Here is a 23,397-nt window from a genome sequence, read left to right on the forward strand (position 1 = left end):
TGTGTGCAAAGCTCATCCTGTTGGAGGCTCATCAGTGTTACCTCTCCTTTTTGTGCTTTACATCTCAAAGGTGCTACCTACTGTCATATTTCAAAATCTGTGCTGTATATGGCTGTATTTTCACAGATCTCTGAAAAATTTTCCTTTGTTCAGGGTGACTACACTGGAAATCTTTTTCATTAATTTCTTTGTAGGCCTTCACTGCAGCTTTTTTTTTTTTCACAGTGTTGATATTTTGGGGGAGAAATATAACTTTTTTAGGTGTTAACTTCCAGCATAATCTAGGGAGCAAAAAGTATATATCTAACGTGTCAATTTCTGTAAATTTTTAACAGCACAATGTCTCCATGCCTGGTGGAAAAATCTCAACTTACACAGCTCAGCTGAACACATTGCACCCATATACCAAATACCAGTTCAGGGTGCGCTGTTCAGCTGCTGACCACTTCTGGAAGTGGAGTGGGTGGAGCAGGATAGAGGAGCACACGACTTTGGAAGCCCGTGAGTTTATTTAATTCTTTGATGATAAAATGTTGAACGTGTGAAGCCATATATTTTAAAAATAGCCGACTAAAAAGCTAACTTTTTGATAGATGGTAAATTGTCTACTCTGCAACTTGGGAAAAAACAACAACTTTTGTTTTTTCCTTAGCTCCTGCGAAAGGACCAGATATATGGAGAGAGAGAAGTCCTTCTGGAAAAAGTCTAAAAATCTTCTGGAAGGTAGATAGGACACTTAAAGTTTTAAAATATTATGTAATGTAACTCCATGAAAAACTATTTCCTTACACATTCATAAATGAGTGAAGTTTATAGTAAATAAATCAGGCTGCTTTTCTTAAGTTTTTATAGAACCATATATTAGACAAATATTTTTTCACTAAATAAGAATATTATTAAATTTTTATAATGTAAACATTGCATTGAGATGCATGTAGAATTACATTTTTAATACATCCCAGCTGAAAATTAAAAACTTACAAACTCGTGTTAATTCTCAAAGTCACACTTAAGTAACTATCTTATCTGCCTTGTAGTCCTATACAGTCATCAGATTAGATCAGGACATTAAACCCATAGCATCCTATGTCTTCCTTTGTTTACTCCATTTTGGTTCTAATGCACTCTTTGTCCATTCATAGCCTTTATCCCTTTCTGAAGCCAACGGAAAAATAGTGTCTCATGAAGTGTCCTGCTACCTGCTAGAGACACCACTGGAGTATAAAGAAGTCACCGAACCCTCAAACAGTACTGAGATAAAACTTGGCAAAAAGGACTGTGTAATTAGCGTTGTAGCCAAAAACCATGCAGGCTCGTCTCCTCCTTCGAGGATAACGAGTGTGGAACTTCCAAGCGGTGAGTGCTCCCAGCAGAGAGCTAAACACCTTCAAAGCTTGGGGAATATCTGGACAAGTTTGTTTATTGAAAAATAAGATACCTGCTTTGTTTGTTTGTGTTTGTTTTCTGGGTTATTTCCCCATGCAAATCTACTGGGTGGGGGAAGAAAAAAATTGCTGCTTTGCTTCTAGGGCAGTGTCTTGCCAGTTAATTGTGCTCTCTGCATAAAAGGAGGGTGATAGCGTACAGTCTCTGCAGCTATTTGCACTTTTCTGGAGGCCTCCCAGGAACAACAAGGATGAGGCTTCAAAGCCCTAATGTTGATCTCTGACATTCAGGGTGCTTAGCTGATTTCTGTGTGTTCTTGTTGAGATGCTGAAAACTGTTACATGCTAAAGAGAATCAGAATAAAGTTTTGGGGGTGTTGTGTGGCTTTTTAGGGGAAGAATTGTCAGTTCAGTGCCTGTAAGCTCTGCAGGAGAATATTAATTGGGCTGGTTGGTAAAATGTTGGCACCCTTGTGCTAGGAGCTGCGGTTTGAAAACGAGGTAGGACTTGAGCTTCCCAATTAAAACACTGCCGCTCTTGCTGTGGGCTTTTGTAAAGGGAAATAGCTGAGCCAGATAATGTTTTTCTGCTCCTAACACTGAGCCTGGGGAGAAGTTAATATTGCATGTGGCTATTGAGAGACCATGCTTCCTTGCACACCAGCAAAAGTGTATCTCGCAAACCCTGAACCTTTAGCTTGAGATCTGCCTGGTGCTTGGCAGGGAGGACAGATTTGCACAGTGTCCCTTCTCTGCTTGTTTGCCAGGAGCATGTATAATGCCGCTTCTCCCTCCCCACCCTGTTCTCTAACAGGTATCACAGTTGCCTGTCTTGCAGCTTAGGTTCTGATAAGGCAGTGCCACCTCTCACAGGAAGAAACATGCTTTGACTGAGATTCACAGTGGGAGAAATATGAATTTGTTTCTATGCAAAGGAAAACCATTGCTCATAATGTTTCTTGTGCTTCTCCAAAACACCAATACCTAAAAGTATATTCTTAGTCTGCTTCTTCGAGGGAAAAGTAGTTGTATGGGACAGTTGAAAGAATGAAAATGCTTTTATAGCACCCCTTCAGCAGTGAGACAAGACTCTGGGAGTCAGGGAGGTCTCTGTGATAGGTCTCTGGTGTGGGACAGCTGATGGCAGCTGGAGCTTTGCGTTCATTTATAGCTTTCTCTCAAATGTCTGAGGTTCCCTTTGGTGTTACCCAACTTGTACTCGTTGAAGATTTGCTCCCAAGTTGGTATAGGAGTTATCTGAGTCACTGACTGGAGTCATGAAAGATGACTCATTCACTGAACTGGATGACATTTCTGCCCAAAGATCTCTTCTGGCTGCTTCCTGTGTACAGTCTGTAAGTGCTTTTAATGTCCATAAGAGAGCAGTGGCTCTGAAGCTTGAGATCTGCTGAGGTTTTGTGAAAACCAAAAACACAAACAAAGGGTACTCTGCCTTAATTAATTTATCACTGTCTCTGAAAAGTGCTCTGTAGGGAGTTGGGGCATATAATCTGGCTGTTACAGGCTCCCCTACCAGAGTAGTACTGTAGTGCTAGTAGTTATTTCTGCTAGTCTAGGTTGCAGCTATAAATACACCAAAATGAGCAGTACTGCCCTGGGTGAATTTCTAGTCATGTGGCTCAGGAAATAAAATCGAGTATGGTGTATTTAAGCATTTTTTTGAGAGAGTATGTGCTTACTGTCAGTAAAAGGTCTTTCCTGTAAACAGGAAAATTAAAGCAGTCTAATTAGAAATATGATCTCTTCCAGCACTGTAGAAGTGCAGTTTCACTGGATGCATGGTAGTTTTTTAGGGAAAAGTATTGAGTGTCTTCTGGAGTTGACTTGTCTTTTTTTAATCATGTGTGTCTTTCTTGCCATAAGCAAGCTAGAAAAGGACTGTACACTTAGCTGTATGTTAAGATTATTTAGAAATAGTCCTTCAACATTCACAGCATGTCTGGGAGAGTAAAATTTTTACAGCACTGCTTCTTAAAAACTACCCTTGCCCTTCAGCCTTCCACAGTTTATGGCTTTAATAACATGAACTAATAGACTCAATAGGGAGCATAAATGATAACACTGAAAAAGGAAAAACTGAAACCCTGAGACTGTTTTTGCAGATCTGTTGTGGGGCCACAGCTGTTGTGGTGGACTTTGGAAAACTTCTCTTAGCTCGGCGGGGTCCCATCTGACAGACAGCCGTGGAGTGAAGCTGCAGGAATCAGAAGTCATTCCTGGATCTGATCACTTCAAGGGCAGCTAAACCCTTCATAATCAGAAACAAGAAAAATAGACTAAAGGCAAACTTTTCTTTTTCTTTAGTTTACCCTTGGTAGACTGGAGCCTCCATAAAGTTCACCAGGGACATGAGTTTTGTTGTTGGTTCTTTTGAACAATGGTTGTCTGTGGTCAGGCGAGTGACAGCACGACACTTTGAAAGAAACACAAATCAAACTGTTTGATGAAATGGCAGCAGGAATTTATAGCTGGAGGCTCCTGCCAAATTGATGTCAAGTCAGATTTGAACCTGACATCTGCTGTAAACCCTTACCTTTAAAAAGTGGTTTTTAAGCTGGTCAGGAGCAACAGCACTTCTCGTCATCATTCTTCAGGCTGGCTGAGGGATTTGCTGCAGGCTACGTCTGATTTCCAGCACTTCAGAAAGCATAGCTGAGTGCACAGCTTCAAATTTCACAGTACCAGGAGCACACCTCTCATTCTTATAAAGACTGCAGTTTATAAAACCTTCGTGCTGTGCCTGGAAGGCTTTCTTCCAGCTTGGACGACAGAGAAGTGTCTGCTCTCTGATGGATTTTTGTGTCGTCTCTGTTGCAGACAATGTCAAAACAGATCGGGCCGTGGCAATGGGGAATGGAATTTATATTTCTTGGAATTCTTACCCCAACATGACCTGTGGCTACATAGTAAAATGGTGTCATTCATCTGGGTCTGAACCATGTAGTGTGGACTGGCAGAAATTTCCTTCAAATACAACAGATGCAGTGATAAAGTCTGGTAAGGCAAATAATTTTTTGTGACTATTTCTGGTTGAGAGCCTGAGCAACGAGTGGAATGAGAGCAGCACCAGTGCTATAGGTTGAAGATTGTTGCATTGCTGTGTGCTTGTGTACAAAAATGAACCCCTTCTTGGTATTGTGTTTATTGTAATTTCTTACACAGCCTTGCCAAATCCAAATATCAGTCTTGGCTTAACTGTTACCATCCTATGTTTATTAACCCTTTTGAAATTACCTCTTCTAGCTACACCCAACAACTTCCTAATTCAGAGTAACACATATTGGTTAATCTAGGGTTTGGGGCTTTGTTTGGGTTCTAAACATAAACAGTGCTGCTCGGGATGGGGGAAGACTAATCCGTTGTTTTCACATGAGGCAGATTTTTTTAAGTGTGACCTCCATGTGTTGGCTTGCTGTCAGCAATTGAAATTTCCTGGAACAGGGCACATTCCAGGTCTCTAGATACTGGTGGGCAGATCAGGGAAATGAAACTCAGCTGTGGTGGGACTAGTAGAAGCAGAAGAGGAAAGAGGGGAGTGAAGAAAGATGTAGGATTTTTCTCTGCTGTCTAAAAGAGTATATAGAAGAGTTTAGTACATAAAGTGTCCATTTAACAAAACAACTTGGAGCTGTGTACATAGGAAAGTTGGGGGACAGTGGGACCTGGAAGGGGGGGCAATATGCTTTCCTGCCTGTAATTGCAACACTGTGACCATGTTGTTTTTGTTTGTGCTGGCGAGAGTTTGCTTTTTTTAAGCAGACAGTACTATGTCCGTCCAATGATGCACTGCTCTAGTCCTGGGCTCTTTCCTGGAATGCTTCTTGCAGCACATTGCGGGAGTTACCAGGCTGCTAGGGCTGGGCTCAAGCTGGAAAATTCACCTCTGCACTTACTCCTGCCAGGACCATCTCTCAGGCTGGACCTGAACTCTTGCAAAACCCACTTGACTTCTGCAGAGTTTCACAGTGACACCTTCTTTAGAAAAAAATCTTGAAAGTAGTGTACACCCCTGACTTGGGGAAATCCCAGGAAGTGGTAAATTATTTACACATTGTATTATCAAACACCTATGCCTCCACCAAAGACATGTGAAGCAAAAATTTGATGACTATCTGTGTTTTCTAGAGTCAGTTCAGGCCTGGACTTTATTACTAAAGTGCTTCACTATCACTTTTGATAGTTCTCTGAATTTCTTTTGTGCTGTTGCTGTAATTAGCCTGAGTATTTCAAAATGCATTTGTACTTCTGAGGAGAAGGCAGGATCTACATGGCTGCCGTGGGAGGAAAGGAAGGGGATTGTTTCTGGTAACTTCAGTTTGTGTTTCCTGTGGAAAGAGCAATTTATGCAATTTGAGTAGCTTGTTTTGAATCCTATTTGTTTAGAAACAAAATTTGTCTGGGAGCTAGATTTGCTTACTGCTTGTAAACCGCATCTGATGGTATAGCTTTTGTAGGAATTACAAGCCGGTATAGTATTTATGCCTAACATTGTGGTCTAAGACTTTGCAATTTTTTAATACGTATTTATATAAGTCTGCGTCACGTGAAAGCTAAAAGCATCACTCTTCGTAAGTGAAATATTCTTACAGAGATTTTCTCTTGCAGCTCTGTTTAGACCTGGTGTGAGATACAACTTTTCACTATATGGCTGCAAATCCAGTGGATATCAGTTATTGAAAAACATAACTGGGTATATGAAAGAGCTGCGTAAGTGCACTTTAATGTTCAGGATCTTTACAAAGTGAATTTAAACTGTGTCTATTTATAGCTTAGTGTTGGCAGATGAAGATTGAGACCAGAATCCCCATACAGTACTATTGACTTCTGCTTGTTCTCTGTATATAATGGTTACACATTTCTCTAGCCACTTCCAGTTCCCAGCATGCAATAACCCTGTATTCTCCAGCTTGTGTGGTGGCACAAGGTGTCACAGAATTTTGCTCTGAAGACAGTGGTCTTTGGAGTTGAAGGCACAGGCATAATTTGCACCGCAGGTCACTTCTGCAGGAGAGGAAGCAACTTTTTTTTGGTTTGTCAAGTCAAAGTAAACTTTTGAACACATTTGGTACAGCTCAGCAAATACAAAAAGTGTCCACAACATTTCTGTTTAAAAGCACTTCTTAGACCAGAACTAGATCCTAGCGTACAAGCCACTTAGAGAGTTGCACTCGTATTCCCTCCTGCACCAACCCCATCTGGATAACCGCGGTTTGATCCGGGGCTGACCTTTGCTTGCCTGGAGATGCATTAGTGTTGGAATGCTTTCTGTTCCCAGAAATCTGAATATGGCTTTACCTTTTAACATCACAACTGTATTGTATTGTAAATAGGGTACCCATTTCACTTTGAAGTTTACTGTTTTCTGTTAAAATAATTTGTTTGGAAAATTGAGCTGCTGACGTAATCTGAACATTGGAAATGCTGTGCTTATTTCATTGCTAAGGTTGAAGGTGAGGTTAAGGCAGTTTTACCAGAAACCAATTTACAATCATTTGTATCTCTGTTAAAAAATCCTGAACAGTACCCCAGAAGGATTTTTCATGTTTTCTTAACAGATTGGAAGCTTTCAAGGCAAAAAGGTAAAGACTTTGGGGGACTACAAATGCATCGAACGTGCAGACAAAACTTATTATGAACTGAGAAATCTGTTCACTTTGCACAAGAGCATAGATTCCTTCTAAAACTTCAGATTTGCCTTCTGACAGATAAACATCAAGACAGAAATAGATACATTCTTAAACATGAGTTCAGCACTGATAGATGCCAAGTATCAGACTAAGTCCTGATGTGCGTGACCTTACACAATATCTGCTGTAACGCTTTCAGTGGGGTCCAGGTATTGGAATAAGGACTCGATGCCTGCTAAGAGTAGTTCTTTTAACCTGAGATAGATTTCCGTGATAGGAATGTGGAGTTTGTTTAATTTGAAGGCAACCTATGAAGTCACAGAGGTAAAGGCTTCAAAAGCTAAGTAATTTATATGCTCTGAATATTTATGCAATCTTTTAGGGTTGTTGAAGGCAGAAGGGTTTTTACATGTATGAATCTGTAAGAATGCTGCCCAAGGAGAGATGTTCCTTTCAACTTCTGCTAGTAGATAATACTGCAGTAATTAATAACAATGAGACTGACATACTTGTATTTTTGTAGTATCACCTGCAACACCTTTTCACATGTTCTTGAGAATGAGGGAAAAGTATTCAGGAAACAGTTGAAAATGGTAGCCCTGAAATAAAATTGATGGAACACTTGTGTGGATTTAACATGTAATGAGAAGGTGGTTTTTCACTAGCTTTTCCCTTCTTAATTCTCCCCACAGCTCCAAAACGTGCACCAAATTTTACTGTAGAAGAAACTTCTTCGGATTCTATATTGGTAAAATGGGAAGACATTCCTATTGAAGATTGTCAGGGGTTTTTAGAGGGATATCGGCTTTCCTTTGCAAAAGGTGAAAAAGATGCTTTAAAGCCTAGGCTTTCGGAATCAGGTAAATGAAATCTATATATTGCAACTTCTTTGTTCAAGATTTTTTCTTTATTTCTAATAATTTAATTTCACTTTAAAAAAAGAGATGCTTTAAGCATAATTCAGTTGCATTACTCACCGGCATAATTGGCCCCTGATATGTGACAAAAGCATTTGAAATAATCAGTTCCTTGTGTGGTTAGTACAGTTGTTTTTTAATATAAGGCAAAAGTCAGAGAAAATCCTGGCTGTCTGAAGCCATAAAGCTATGCAGTGACGAAGTGGCAATGTGACACACTGCCCTGTGTACAGATATCCCGGGTGGGTGAGGCATGGTGGAGGTTTTGTGGTTATATTTAATTGGGTATATTCTTCTAGCACCCATCTTGTAAGGACATCTCTGTACAGAACTGACACATGTTAACATAAGAGGGCAAGCAGGAGTGTAAGAAACTGAAGTCAATCTGCAGCAACAAAACACTCCTGTGCCATTCAGTGCTGTGTAAGCCAGCAGCATTGCTAGCATTCTTTACTGCAGTTTTGCTTTACACAGACTGTTCTTCAGGTTTCATATGCTAAAGCTGAGGCTGTCTTTGGAAATCCTTTCTTACAAGGTTATGCTTTTTTTACTGCTTCCAAACAAACAGGGAATCCAGAACTTAAAGTTAAGAATATCACTGACTTAACAAAGAAGTCTCTGAAAATACTTGATCTTCAAGGGAAAACAAGTTACCAACTGGACCTACAAGCCTATACTGCTGGTGGGTTGAGCCCTCCAAACAGCCTCTATGTGGTGACGAAGGAGGATTGTAAGTTGAATATTGCTGTTCATTAATAGTCTTCAGCACAGGGGCTGTACAATTTATATAAAGCAGAGCTCATTTTTGGTTTTTTTTCTGGTCCCCTTAGGTAGTTTGGGCCTACAGTGTAATTTTTAATTTATTTAGTTGGTTATTTTTAAATACAAAAATTGGTACAGTTCAGGGTGAGGAAAAGTTCCTTTCCTATTACAGTGACCCTGCAGTTCATAGTAATGCATGCAAGAAAAATAACTTCTAAACTACTACTAAATATGGTGGAGTCTGAACTCAGTCTTGTCAAGCAGCTGGTTGTTTTTGTCAAGTTTCCCATGATGAATATCTGCTAATACATGGTGGGAAGAAAGACATTGTGGAAATATTTACCAGTTTCAGAATTATAAACAGATGCCTCTCTGCTTTGAATTCAGTTTTATCGATCCCCTGACAGAAACAAACTCAGAAAGAGGAAAAAAAAAAAAAAAAAGAGATTGACTTGGGGAATGAGGAAAAAAAAAAAGTGTTTTTTCATATAAAAGACTAGACACTAGGCTGCAACTAAAAAACATGAAAAATCAAACTCAATGCATTTAACATCAATGGAGGATGGCAATGGGAATGTATCGGAGCTAGACCCTAGGGATTAGAAGCATTGGAAAGCATGTGAAAGGCAGCGCAGTTTGTGCAATGGGTTGTTGGCCTATAAGAGCCATTACCAGAGATTTGGCCAGTTCAAGTAACCTGAAAGTGCAGTTCCAGTGCTTACTGAGAACAGAAGTTACAGTGGCAATCAGTCTTGTGTTGCACATGAAGCCTTTTGCAATTAAGCAATCAGAGAGAAGTATCTGCTGATTCCTGTAGTCACAACTGAATCAGCTCTGTTTATGGATGGAATTTCGCCCTTCCAGCAAAGAGGAAGTGTACGGTATACATAGACTTCACTGTCACTGTGGACCACAGTTAGATGAGTTTGACAAAACAGCCTCTAATCTCTGGGAGTGTTAGAAAAGGCATAAAACTTGCTCGTAACTTTGAATATGTATTTACTCTCTTTCCTTTTTTTCGTCCCCAGCTGTAGGATTAATCATTGCAATTCTCATCCCTGTGGCAGTGGTTGTGCTGCTTGGAGTGGTGGCCAGCATCTTCTGCTATCGAAAGAGGGAATGGTAAATGCATTCAGTTCTGATATTTTCCTGGATGTGTTTGCTTCAATGCTAGAGTTTTCCATTAGTTACTCTTTGTTTTCTCCAAGTACCCAAAGATGTCAGTGGTCTTTGTTTAAAGGTGAGTGGCAAAAGCACATCGTAGAAGGTGAGGGAGAAGTTGAGTTGGAGAGAGGTCAGAGTGAGGAGTGTAAAAAGGTTTTGCAGGACCCTGTTTCCCAGTAAGCACCACTTGTAAATAGTTCCCAAGTGGAAATAAGCTGGTGACATCCACAAACAGTCAGGTAGACTTCAGTTTTTCATAAATGTGGCATATCAAGCCCCAGTCTAAATACTTTTTAAAAAAAATGGTTTGCTGGTTTTTCCATTAAATACTTGGTGTAAGTGTAACGCAATAAATCTTTGTGCAAGTTGTCTTCAGTATTCTGAATTAAAGGGAAATGTCCTGGCTCCTTTTATGTATTCACAATCTGTTTCAGGGCTTGCTTGATAACTTTTAAAAGTTTGTTATTCCCTCTTCAAAGGATTAAAGAAACATTTTATCCAGAGATCCCGAATCCTGAGAACAGTAAGGCACTGCAGTTTCAGAAGAACATCTGTGAGGTAACCCTCATTTTAAATCTAATATTTTAAACTTCTAAAGGTACTGCGAGTAAAGAATTCTTTTGCAAACTTTGAGTTATCTGCTCCAGTTGTAGAAAAGAACTCTGTGGCAGGGGGGAACAGGACAAGTTAGTAAGTTTCATCAGGTGCCGTCTAGAGCTTTCTTGTAGTTAATGTAGTTACTTGCAAAGTTTGATCTAGGAAAGGACTGCTGCATTTCTCTCCTCCTGCACTAATGGGAAGTGTCAGCACATGGTAACAATGTGGGAGTAACGTACCCATCTTTGTCATAGTGTTAGGAGAAGTACAAAGTGTGGAGAAGTGTACATGCCATATCCCCAGCCCCCTGGTAGACATAGTAGCTGGAACTGGGTGTAACATTTAAATAACCTTCTGGAAGGAATGGCTTTGTATACAAAGCCAAGATATGGGGAAAGAGATCTCAAACACCTACTGCAAGATCTGGAGTCTCTTTAAGTTGGTTAAAATCTTTTAACATTAACAGGAATATATGATGAGCTGGAAAATGAGAACTAAACCGCTTTTCAAAATATTGTACTATTTTAAAATAGGGGATGAGTGCAAGCCACAAGTCAACACACTGGTTTATTTTGGGCAAGTTTTTGCTTTCAGGAATTCCAGGTCCTTGGCTTAGTCTCCCCCCCTTCTCCTTTGTCTTGCTTCAGGGGAACAAGACACTTAAAACACTGGAAATGAACCCCTGCACCCCCAATAGTGTTGAAGTGGTGGAAGCACGGTCTGCAGCTCCCAAGTTTGAAGACACAGAGATGTCTGCTGCTGGGGACATCACCACTGTGCCTGAAGATGGCTCTGACTCAGAAACAGAGAACCATGTAGTTGTGTCCTACTGCCCACCTATCATTGAAGAAGAGATCTCAAATCCTGCTATGGATGAACCTGTAGGGTCATCTCAGGTGGTTTACATTGACATCCAGTCAATGTATCAGCCTCAAATTAAACCAGAAGAGGAGCCAGAAATAGACTTAGTGACTACAGCAGGCTATAAGCCACAAATGCAGCTGCCTATAAGTGCTCTGAAAATAGAGAGTCACTCACCTGCAGAGGAAGAATTGGATAAAACTGCAGGTTACAGACCTCAAGCAAACACAAATGCCTGGAACATGGACACTCCAGACTCTCCTGGATCAGTTGAAAGCAACAATGAAAATGCATCTTTTGGGAGCCCATGCTCCATTAATTCTCGACAGTTTCTGCTTCCCCCAAAAGATGATGAAGACTCTCCCAAACTCAGTAACATGGGGTGGTCCTTCACACACTTTTTTCAGAACAAGCCAAATGATTAACAGTGAGTCCTCGTTGCACCTGAACCTGCCTTCTAAATAAGCTGTTATTCCTGATGTTGTAAAGAAAGGAGGAAGAAAAGTGCAAAAGGCATGAATTATTCTTGGAGACAGTCAGCAGAGGTTCTAGTGAGCTGAATGTCATGTTTAAGTTAGCAGAAGTGTTAATGTTCCATTTTAATAGAGGCCGAGAGGCCAAAGTTATAGCAATTTAGTTATTACTCTAGTAAAATATATTGGATATAAGGGGTATTGAGTTTAGAGCTCCTGATAATCATAGTCAAAGAACTCTGCCTATCTTCACATAGCACTCCAAGATTAATATGGTCTTATGCATTTATAACTTGGAAAGATTGCTTTGCTTCATTGTAGTTGTTCTCAACTGTGCATACTCAAATGATGCAGCCCCAGCAGGCTTCCTTACTGAAGGTTTCATTTACCAGAAACCTCAGCCTAACACATGGAAATTATGTGGTTGGAAACTGTTGAGATCTTTTACCTAGTTATAAACTAAGAACACATGAGAGTGCTAATTTTTTTTCTTCTCCTATACAGGAGGATATTGTCACTGTTTAACACTTCTGAAGCAATGTCCATTCAAATCTGTTGCTTTCTAACTAGACACTAGTTTCTGTACCTACTGTACAATGTTTATTCAATGTTTGACTCAGGGGTACAAACTTGGAGAAAAAAGTGTAACACTGATTTAAACCTCAACAAGAACTGCATAAAGTTTAAAACTTAGAATGCTCTATATTTTTTCTATCCTTTGGTTAAGGAGTTAATCTTTCTTAATGTATCTCACTAATGCATTTTGTATTTCATAGCTTCAGCTCCAGATTTCCTGCTTCAAAGTGGTACAGTACTCCATTCACGTCCCCAGTGTTCAGCAGTCTTTGCACTAATTAATGTAAGCCATGGGGAAAACTCTGTCTACTAATATTAGCTGTCCAAGTTGGCAGGTGAAATTAGAGGTAGTAATACTAGCAACTTGAGAACAAATTGCTCTTTGGATAGTCTTTATTTTATTAGCTTTGCCACCTGCTGCCTGGCTGTTCTCCAGTGTCTACCTGACAGGACCTTCTCTACAAATCCTACCTGGGAGTACAATGTGGGATTTCTCTAGTGGCAGGGAGAACCCCAAGGGGGTTTTAGTGCCACTAATTCTACCTCTCCTTTACCAGATATGTGATGCAAAGAAAGCTTAAACGATGTACGTTTGTGTGCTTAAAGGAGTGTTCAGAACAATTGTCTTTGAAAATGTTTGTTTTCATATATGCATCTCCAGGCAGTTGTAATTGTATCATTTCACTGTGTAAACTTCAGACTGGCACACATGAATTTCAGTGGCTTACAGGAGAAAGTACATTCTAACTTACCTGTTCCTTACTGTAAAACACAGTGGTGAGAGGTCAAATGTTAGAGTTTGATCAGAAATATTCTCTGTCAAGTCCTAAACAAATCATTTTTTTGTTTAGATTTCTATTTCCTTAGATACTTTGTGGGGTTTTTTGAATAAATAAGATGGCGGAGTACTTTTCTAAACAGATCCCGAGACAGGTACGGAGACTGAGTTGGCTGAGCTGCTAGTTATAAAGGCGTGAGAGCAGACCAGGAGAATGATTGGCAGATGTTTGGTCTCCAGACCCCTTGATCTGGCTGTCAAAATAAAACCAAACCTTAGGTTAAACTTTATCGCAGCAATGGATGGTGCAGTTTCAGATGTTGGTATGTTTCTGCCATCTGTGTAGAATGCAAATACAGAGGAATTTCAAAACTTACAAAAAGGCAAAACACTAAATAGCATCCAAATCATCAGTAACAGCTGCTTCTATGTCCCTCCTGGAGGAGTGAAAAGTGAAGACAGGAAAAATAGATCCGTCTGCAGACCTGACAAAGTGCAAGGTGTGTCTGAAAGAGGAGAAAGTGAAGATAGGGTTCTGCTTTTGAGGTTGAATCTCAGAATTAGCAGAGCCGCGAGTGAAAAGACATAGGTTTTGAGTGCCTAGATAGTGCAAAGAGCTGGTGCCCATCTGTCACCAGGCATCACCACAACAGAAAGTTTCATATCTAATCTATTACTGCCTATTATTCAGAACACTAATGTATAAAACGAAGCAGTTCTGCCCTTTGTGCTTGATAGCTGGGAGGTGGCTATATCCCAGTAGTAACAACCCTTTCTCACAATATCTCTTTTAGAGCAGATTTGGCTTAATGTGTTTATCTCCTAAGATGAACTTTAGATTGTGCTGCCATATGCTTTTAATTGAAAGCAGATGTCAAGGACAGAGCGTATGGGTAGTGGTTTGCATTTTTATGGAGCAGTTTCTCAGTGCAGAGGAGCAATCACCATTGAATGGTGATCCAAACAAAAAACCCCTTCTGTAGATCATGAAGAAAAACTGTGCTTTAATATGGCTGTGCATTGCAAGAAACATAACCAAACCAAAGTTTGAGAGTACTAGCAATTTTTAATTTGGCGGACTGGAAGACAGGGCTGCTGCAGAGGACATACAGAGGTTGCAGGGAGCAGCCTAACACCCTTCACAGTGAATCACTTAAACACAACCATCATATACTCAGGTTTTCCTTTGTGCTGCTCTTCCTACTCAGTAAGGGCAACAGCATTTTGAATTGCTTCATTTCTTAGAGATTAGGTAGGGAAAGGTCCACAAATACAGGGCCTGCCTTGATGTTACCGAAGCACTCTCATCTAATTATCCATCACTTTTTTTTTCTTATTTAAAGTTTTGCTATATGTTTTATTCGAATGGTGTTCTGACTTCCAGGGTGTAGGGCAGAAGAGTCCTGTTAATCGCAACGCTTACCATATGCCTCATCTTGTATCAGTAGCAGAAGAGTGGGGCAAATGCAGCAGAGACACAGGCTTGTGCAGGGCATGTAGCATTGTTAACTGTTCTGTAATGGTTATGAACCAGTAAGGAGTTTTCATTCCAGCACTTGAAAGTGCAGCTGCTTCACCTCTGTGGTTTCTTTGGAGCATATTCAGTGCTGCCTTTCAAATGCTTGTCTTAAATCTTCAGCAGTAAATCCAAATACCAGAAATGTAGTGAGAGGGTGAGTGCTAATTTAGTGAGCATGTGAAGACACCCCTAGGTGCATGGACCAGTAAGAGTGAGTGACAAGGACTTTTGGGGAATGGACTTGCTTTTTGAGCCCAAGTGCCATGTTAAACCAGCAAAGCATCTTTAGGAATGTTTTCTTACCAAATTAACTTTCAAAGCATGGTGCTCTTTAGCCTCTACATGCATTGATAACAATTGTAAGACTAAAACTTTGGGCTTCAGAGAGGATCGGACTCCTTGTACTAGTGCCTTTGGGCTTTCTGGTGAGCTTCTTCAGTCAAGTTGTTTCTGAAATATGTCTTAGGAAACTTAAAGTACTGAAATGCGTAACCAACACTTTCTGAAAGATCTTATTCCTTTATTGGGCATCTATTTTGGTTTAGTTCTTTCAGCTTTTTGCTTTTTTTCTAGAACAGAAAGTTCAACTTTTTTTTAAAGAACAAAACAAAACAAAAAACCCCCAACTTCCAGAAGGGATATGACCTGAAAATACTGTGTCTAAAACACTGTTACTCTTAACTCAGTGCTTCAATCCTCCAGTTGGATCAGTGTTCAGAGAGGTAGGAGGTTACTGCCAAGCAATTTATTTCTGAAGCAAATCATCAGTGCTGCTGCTTTTTATTTTTGAGCCATGCCTGTCATATGTGACAATGTGGGGTTTGTAGTGGGGTTTTGTACTGTTCACTGTACACATGGAACATCAGTCACGTTTGATGTAACATCGTGCACTCTCCTGTCTGACACATTCATTATTTTTGTTGCTCTGACATGCGGGGGGATCTGGGATCTTGGTTTTGTGTGTTAAATTTTGGGATGGTAGATCTGCGTGTGATATACCTCACAGAACTGCTAGCTAATATATCAACAAAATAGTAAGCTAATATTACAGGCAGGCTAGCGAATTACCTCCCCTGCTATGCAGTGGCTGCATAGGCAGACCTGGGACCCGATGACTGACATTTGCTGTTGTAGCTGTCTTTAGCATCTTCCAAAGCGAACCAGTAGCCCGTGTTGTCTGTCCCGGCACAATTGGCAAATGAGGCATGTTTCTTCATCTTTGGATTTTGTGGGGGACCAGAGCTTTCCTCTGATTGACACATGGCAGCAGCAAGCTCCTGCCAACCTCGAGTTTTAGGTTGCTCTCAAGACGCATGTTCAAGCTGCCTTTTTTTTTTTTTTTTAAATATGTTCAGCTGGGTAAAGCTTAGGGCTGTGGCATTTCCTGTGATCTTGTCCTCCAGGACACTCAGTTGAACATGAATAGTAGCAAAAGTGAAGGTAATTGGATGCATTGGAAGGAAAAGGTGTTTAGACATCACTCTGAAAACACAAGGAGAAATCATGAGCTCTATTTTTAGACAAATACTGCTTTGTAAATAGAATATTTGTATACTCAGAAGTAGATAGGAATATAGTAAAAGAATTTGAAATACATAGGAAAAATAAAACATTTAAAGAATCAGGTTGCTAACAAGGCTCCATGAACCATAAACCTATCAAGAGCTTCCCGTGTAAATAGCATCTTCTCTCCGGCCCCAGACTTTGATGAAGACTTCAGTACAAATGGCATTAATATTTTTAACACTAAGTCCTAACCCTTACGCACATATATGCTTATATCATTATGTACCTATGTTCGTATTGCAGAAGAAGGTAGCTTGCAATTCCCAATGCAATTTTTTCCAAGCCCTGTACTTGAACATATGCCTTCTGAGACGTAGTTTCATCTAGAGGAAACAGCTGCCGTTTGTGCTCCTCCTGACACACTACATGGAGTTTGTGCTGCTGTGCATTAAGCAGTGCCCTGCTTAATGGTTGATGCTCAGAGATGCTGTCTGCAGTTCACAGGATTTGTTGTTGGTTTTTTTTCTTTGCCTTTTCCTTAGCAAGCCTGGAAACACAGTCGCAGACCCCAGATGCCAGACACAGATTCAGAAAATGTTGGAGTGTTTACAAACTAATTTTCTCATGCTTAGGCCTGTCTTAAATTTTTAAATATCTCCTTAGAAGCTGGAAAACAGTTTCTTCCATAACAATTTTCTTCCTCTCCTCTCCCATTTATATAATTCTGGATTTCCCCTAGTGTTTCTAAGATAGCCAGTGTTTGTTTCCTCTTCACATGTTATGCAAACAAACCTCAGATGATATTGGCAGGGGTTTCTGTAACTTCACAAGTTGTCCCAGGGTGCATGACAATACTTCTTCCCCACAAAAATGTCTATTAATTCCTTCTGCTTTTACAACAAAAAAGTCTCCAGAGAACTTTTGTATTTCAGAGGGCAGGGGCTCAGCATCCACAGGCAGGTAAGCTGGTATAATGGCAGAGTGCTGCAGGAGAGGATGGGGTTAATACCCTCTCCAGTCTCACCCTCCTTGTGCCAGCCCTGCCCAGGTGACTTTGTGGTGTGGTAGAGCAGATGGCATCCTTATTTTTTAATGTGATACCCAACAGAACCTCTGGGTAGGTTTTTGGATGGTCCCAAATCTGCACTTCGGCTGTTGTTACATGAAAGCAAGCTCCAGTGGAAGTGTATGCACAACTTCCACAAGAAGGTTCAATACCTTTGCAACTCATTTGGTCTCATGTTGTGCAAAATGTAGTAATTAAACTTACCCAGGGACAAATCAAAAAATGAAATATTCTCATTTGCATTATTTGGGCTGGGAAAAATTCAAAAAAGAAATAGCTCAAGCAGGGCAAAGTAAACAGAAACTGATGAGGTCTCACACTTTTTAGTAGTAATAATACAGTAAAAAAAGAATCCTTGAACATCGCTTTGTCAATGTTTCCTTAGTGTGATTCAAGAGTGGCTTAGGATGAACAACTTTTTATGCTTCATAGCATGTCTGAAAATTTTGTAAAACAGGGGATAACAAAAAAAGATGATCACTGTATCAACTCATGTTTGACATCCGACCCGAAGGTAACAGTAATTCGAACTTCGATCGTGGTGTGGCGAACAAAACAGCAGAGTTGGTGGAGTCATACAGGTCATCTGAGAAAAAAAAAAAAAAAACCACAAAAAACAGTTGTACTATGATGCTGTAACTTTTAAAATATATACTGTGAACAGGTTTGATGTTTTTTTAGCTCTTTTTATACCATATTTTTTACAGCGTAAATAATTTGTTTAGAGATGGTTTTATGTTCTGTTTTTACAAAGACTTTTGTTTAATACTCGTGAAAATATTGTTTGCCAATTTGAAATAGTCATCTATAGAAATTAATTCTGAGAATAAATCAATAAATGAAGCTGAAAAATAGTCTTCCTAACACACTAAATCTAATCAGTCATTTAACATATTTCTTTTGCTGAATGATACTGAAGTTTTCCAGCTTCCAAATCCACTATTCAAAGAATATTTCTTTCACAATTTAAGCAAAATCATCACAAGGCACTTTATTGAAGTTGTAGCATACCAAGCAAAATACTGATTCAACAAAATATATCAACATGACAATTTATTAGCTAAGCAGTTAAACCAATGCATGCTTGAAAAAGGAAGCGTGGGATCATTTTGGGGAAATAATATTCCAGTGTGGCAGATGGCGTTTAAGACTAACCTAACACTAAGATACCAACTTTGCATACATTTTAAACCTAGTTTGCTTGGCTGTTGTAACTCCTGTTGTATTGCTTGGATGTCTAAAAATACGCATGTATTTAACAATTTTGCCATAGTATTGCCATGGAATTTAATAAATATATTTTCTTACACTCTTACATGTTTTGATATTCCTTGCTTGCATGCTTATTTTTAGGTAAGAGTTAAATTCTGCCCGTGCTCCAGTACAAACTGTTATTTTAATTTTGTGCCAGAGTAAATAACCACAGGATCTGGCAAGCACAGCCTTAGCTTCTTGATCAGCAGAGTGGGTAGTAATGCGGGTATTCTCTGAGCAGGTTCTCCTACGCATGCCATAGTTTGTACATCTAAGGTTCACTGAAGCCCTCCTGTTCCTGCCATGCAATGTGATGATAGGAAGAAGGCCAGCTGACTTACCTGTGTCCTCCTTGGCTTATGGCTCTAACATAGCTGGGGTTTTGAGATGAAATTTCCCTGGAGGCTTGGGCTGAGGGCTTGCAGAGATGAGCAGGTGGAGGCTCTCCATGGTGGACAGGTCTGTGTGGTGGGCAGCCCTATTCCAGGACGAAGGCTAGAGTGGGAGGAAGAAGGGGCCTGGGCTGCACACTGTGGGGTTAGCTTGGGTGATGTAGGACACTTTCTCCGCGTGTTTTAGTGGAATGGAGATGATTGGCTTCAATGGTGTCTGTAACATGGGCCTTACGTTTGAGGCCATTTATGTCATGGCACTTCTTTGTTGTCCTAGCAACAGCCAAGGAATTCGGGGGCTCATCTAAGCACAGCATCTGAACTAGGGAGTGACACATAGGCTTAGCAGTACGTGGACAGACCCTACGTCACAGCAGGTCGCATGGGGCCATCATTGCATGGTGGCGCTGTGCTCTCTTCATCTTTTTGGAAGCAGTCTCAAAAGTCAGAGTCAATTCCTTGTCTTGTGATAGCAGGTTGGTGCAGCTTATTGGTATGACAGCAACTAGGCAGGATGTGTGCGCTCCACTGAGCATGGGGGAGGTGTGGCATCAAGGGTACTAAGTCCTTTAAGCAGAATGAAGAGTACTGCTCTGAAAAGACTGAAACATGTAGAGCCGTGGAAATGAGGAGAGGCTTCAGTTTTTGCAAAGGTGAAATCCCACAGCTGTGCTCTGAAGCCCTGCAACCACTTTGGCCAGTGCAGGAACAAAGGGATGTTCAAGACAGCTCTCACACCATCATCTGGGCCTCCTCACGTCTAGAAGAAGTAAAAGGATGATGGTTTTGCAATATCTTTTGAAGATATTGCAAGTTGTTCAGATATGGCTCGTTCAAATCTTGGCAAAAACAGATTAGCCCTGTTGGTTTTGGTATTTAACACAGCTCAGGGACAGCTGAGGCTCCCTGTCTGTCGGCACAGAGGTACAGAGGTGACAGCAGTACCAGAGGAACACGGAAGCAGCAGGTTTCTTTGCAGGGATGGGGCTGTGTCATGTCCACAGTGGGTGCAGACCAATTAGCCTGGGCTGTGCTCTGCTACTGCAGAGTGAATGTGCGAGACCACCTGAGAGCTCTGGCCCTGGGAGAGGTGAGGTGGTTCTGACCCCTCCATGGACACCACCATCCCTGCCCTGGCACAGGATGGTCAGCTGTGGCAAATGTCCCCACTACGTGCCTTGTCTATGTGCCGGGTGTGCCTTTGGGTGGGCAGTCCCACACCTGTACTGATTTACCCTGGGAGTTAAATTGGGGTAGCAGGGTGGAGGTTCTAGTCAATAAGCCAGTGCAGAAATCATTTACTGATGGTACCCTGCCATCTCACTTTTACAAAGCACAGCCACTGTAGATGAAATACGCCAAGCCAGTTGTGAGCTTGAGCTTTTAATTTTGGGTGCATTTATGAGCTAAGTGGGAGCTACAAATACAGGCATTTCTACAAAGTAATTAAAATCACAAAGTCTTGAGTTTCATGTAGTATTGCAACCATTCAAAGACAAAAAATTGTGCTACAGAATCACAGCAACTGAGTTCGAAGGTTGTGTAGCGATGTGGTGTGTGGACTGCCCTTTTTTTAACCATCACGACAAGCATGGGGAGGAGGAGTTGATCTGCCCGTGTTCCCTGGCACTGTTGTAGCACCCACTCTTACCTTCAGCTTGACACCTTGGGCTGCCAATGCAGCACTGGCTGTAGCATTAGCATTCAGCATTTCCCCACATTTGCAACCATAAGAAGTTATTCTTAACACATAAATAAAGGTTACAGAGACACTGTGGCATTTGTTAGTGCTTAACAAAATCCCTGTGTTTTGGTAAGACCAATCAGAAGTTCAAATGAAAACTGCCTAAAATTGGTAATCTCATTTTTGAATTCTGCTTTGTTGTCACCAGCATTAAAAGCTGTAGCAAGGAAAAAAAATGGAAGCAAGAGAAGTTGTAAAGAAAATATTAAATATTGCTTCTCTGGTGTCTTCAAAGGACAGGAAAACTGAGGAAAATTCCATCATGTCCACAAAAAGTGGCCACGTACACTGCCACTATTGCCACTAGAAACTGCAAAGCAAACAAAAAATGGTTGGAAAAATCATGTTTTTTTGAGCCTACACGTGGGGTGTCCATGCTCAGCAGCCCCATTTCTTCCATGCTGTCCCCATACATCACCATAACATACAGTGCTGGAAAACACAACCTGTGGGGACAGTGTTGAAAGAACCAGCACTGTTGTTTTCCTAGAAAGGAAGACTGAGGGAAGCTTAGAAAAGAAATGGGGGGGAGGGGAGGAACAACGTTGTCTTTGTCCTGTGCACAATAAACAAAGAAAAATGCTCTGACACTGAACGGGTATTCAAAAGAAATAAGGGCAGTTGGCCGCAGCGCTGCCAGGCAGTCTCTGTCACAGGGGTTTGGGAAGAGGGCACTCACAGGCAAGTCGGGTCGTGCCCCTGGGGGCAGAAAGCCAGGCCCTTGAGGAGCTGCAGTGACCGCAGGTGCCAGCACCGGGCTGCTGTTTATGTGTGAGACGCCCAAGTGCAGGGGCAGGGACGACGCATCATTGCCCAATGAGGGGACCAAAGGTGCCCGCAGTGACTCAAACTGATAGGAAAACAGAGTGGGAGGGAGGGATGTGCTCGCTGGAGCAGGCAGTGCCCTGACTCAGACATCAGATCAAGATAGAAGGGAAAACCCCACTGTGTGCATACACACTCCCCAGAAAATAAAATGCTGATTAAAAAGACACATCTAGCTGATAGGATGTGGCTAGTTTTCTCCATGAGTAAACCATGCCTGCATTTTATCTAGTCCTTTAAAGTGAACAGTTTTTCCCCTTGAGAAGTGATGCTGCCACAGAGGGATCTGCACATACAGAGCTGGGTCAATGCATTTCCCATCTGGCTTATTTTGCTTTATCAACAGAATGAAAATGTTTTCTCAAAAGCAAAGCCTGGATGATGAAATAATAATTTTAACAGCTCCTGTGGCAGGCTGCATTAGGTTTACTCAGGTCATCCTAAAGCAAAATAAGGAAGGAAAAAAAAAACAAACTGCTGAGTCCCAAGCGGCTGTCCCCAGGGAGATGGAGGAGTGTTGTAGAGCAGTGAAATAGGCTGTCCTCTGGGCAGGCAGGGAGCAGTTCTGCCTGACTGCCAGTACCCAGCACATAGCCATCCAAAGCCGGCACCAAGCGGGGGTGTTCAGCCTAGAAAATAGAGATGGATGTCTTTTGGAACAAATTTGGAAAAATCTGGAGGGAAACTAAGGACTGCAATTTTAGGAAGGGGGTTAAATTGCAGAGAGGCACAAGCACCTGGGACTGCTGGCTTCATTGCCAGTTTGCACAGGTACCTGTGACAAAAGAACATGACTTTGCGAATGGGCATGGGTTCATCCTGCAGTGCCAGTGTTATGCCAAGTGTCTGATACAGCCCAAGCAATAAATAATGTGATTGGTAAACAGGCTCAGAGACAGTGAGTACGCCAGTCCAGTTCCTGGGAAAATGACTAAGAATTCTGCCACGCCTTTCCCCTCTCCCTCCCTGGCCCGGCATCAGGGCGGGGGGCAGCCGAGCCCCACATCTGCTCAGATATTCCTGTGTTTCTGGCACCTTTCTCCTGCTGAGCCCCTTGAGTGGAAACCCCTGCATTTAACCCAGCCCTTTACTATTCCCAACACCTGGCCAGCACCCTGCAGCTGTGCCGTTCATGCTCAGTCTGCACCACAGCAGGGTGATGCCACCAGCTCCTAATTCCCATGTGATGATACGCACAGTTGGAAACAGGCATCTGGGGAGCTGCTGTTTGTTGCTCTTCCTTTTCCACAATGACAACGGAGGTATTGCCTACACACTTCTCCCCGCCCCTGCATTTCAAAGAGCAGCTTTTGTTCTGGAGAAGTATCGCCTTGTACCAAAATGCCTGTTATTCTGCAGTAAATTATCTTAAAATAGAGACTTATCCCACCAGATGTTTGTCTTGGAGCCACTCTCCAAACTCTGTAATAGAAAGGAAAAGATGGGAAAGGCAAGGCACATGTGACAGAGCAGACACTAATGCTGTTTCTGGACCAGCATTGTCCCCTGTCACCAGTGGCATGGCAAGTCCCCAGAACTCGGGTTACAGCCAGCCAGATCTCCCTACCCTGTGCCAGGTCAGGACAGGTCACTACCATTTGGGAAACACACCCAAGCGCATAAAATGTGACTTTCCTCTCCAGCAGCTGGCGGCTGAGATGCAGCCCAAGCACAGTCTGTGTCTGGCCACCACAACAGGGCTGCTGTAGCAGCAAGGTCTTCAGCCTCCAGAGGTTTTTCAAACTGTGAACATTTCCGCTTTACACCCCATGGTGTCAAATTCAATTTACTTTCATTTTAAAGCCACATCTTGATCATAAGCAGTGTTTTCCTCAATCCCATCAGTGGCAGGGAAGAATACTGAAAGGAACAAGAAAACTCACCTCATTAACATGTGTCTCAGAGGCTGGCACCATAGGTGGAATTTTGG

At 41.5% G+C, this 23,397-nt stretch overlaps 1 protein-coding gene across 5 annotated transcripts in view; it reads left to right on the forward strand.

Annotated features, from left to right (window-relative positions):
• LIFR (LIF receptor subunit alpha) overlaps positions 1–13,286 on the forward strand; it is a 52,186-nt gene extending 38,900 nt beyond the window's left edge. For all 5 annotated transcript variants that reach the window (XM_075079878.1, XM_075079879.1, XM_075079881.1 and 2 more), the window contains 10 exons: positions 336–501; positions 653–723; positions 1,143–1,356; positions 4,224–4,403; positions 6,012–6,113; positions 7,726–7,893; positions 8,519–8,680; positions 9,741–9,834; positions 10,356–10,434; positions 11,121–13,286. In XM_075079878.1, coding sequence (XP_074935979.1) covers positions 336–501; positions 653–723; positions 1,143–1,356; positions 4,224–4,403; positions 6,012–6,113; positions 7,726–7,893; positions 8,519–8,680; positions 9,741–9,834; positions 10,356–10,434; positions 11,121–11,759 — 1,875 coding nt within the window. In that variant the 3' untranslated portion in view covers positions 11,760–13,286. The remainder of the gene's footprint in view (positions 1–335; positions 502–652; positions 724–1,142; positions 1,357–4,223; positions 4,404–6,011; positions 6,114–7,725; positions 7,894–8,518; positions 8,681–9,740; positions 9,835–10,355; positions 10,435–11,120) is intronic.
• Positions 13,287–23,397: the final 10,111 nt, after the last annotated feature.

This window comes from Phalacrocorax aristotelis, chromosome Z (genome assembly GCF_949628215.1).
Source record: "Phalacrocorax aristotelis chromosome Z, bGulAri2.1, whole genome shotgun sequence".
NCBI classification, from domain to species: domain Eukaryota; kingdom Metazoa; phylum Chordata; class Aves; order Suliformes; family Phalacrocoracidae; genus Phalacrocorax; species Phalacrocorax aristotelis.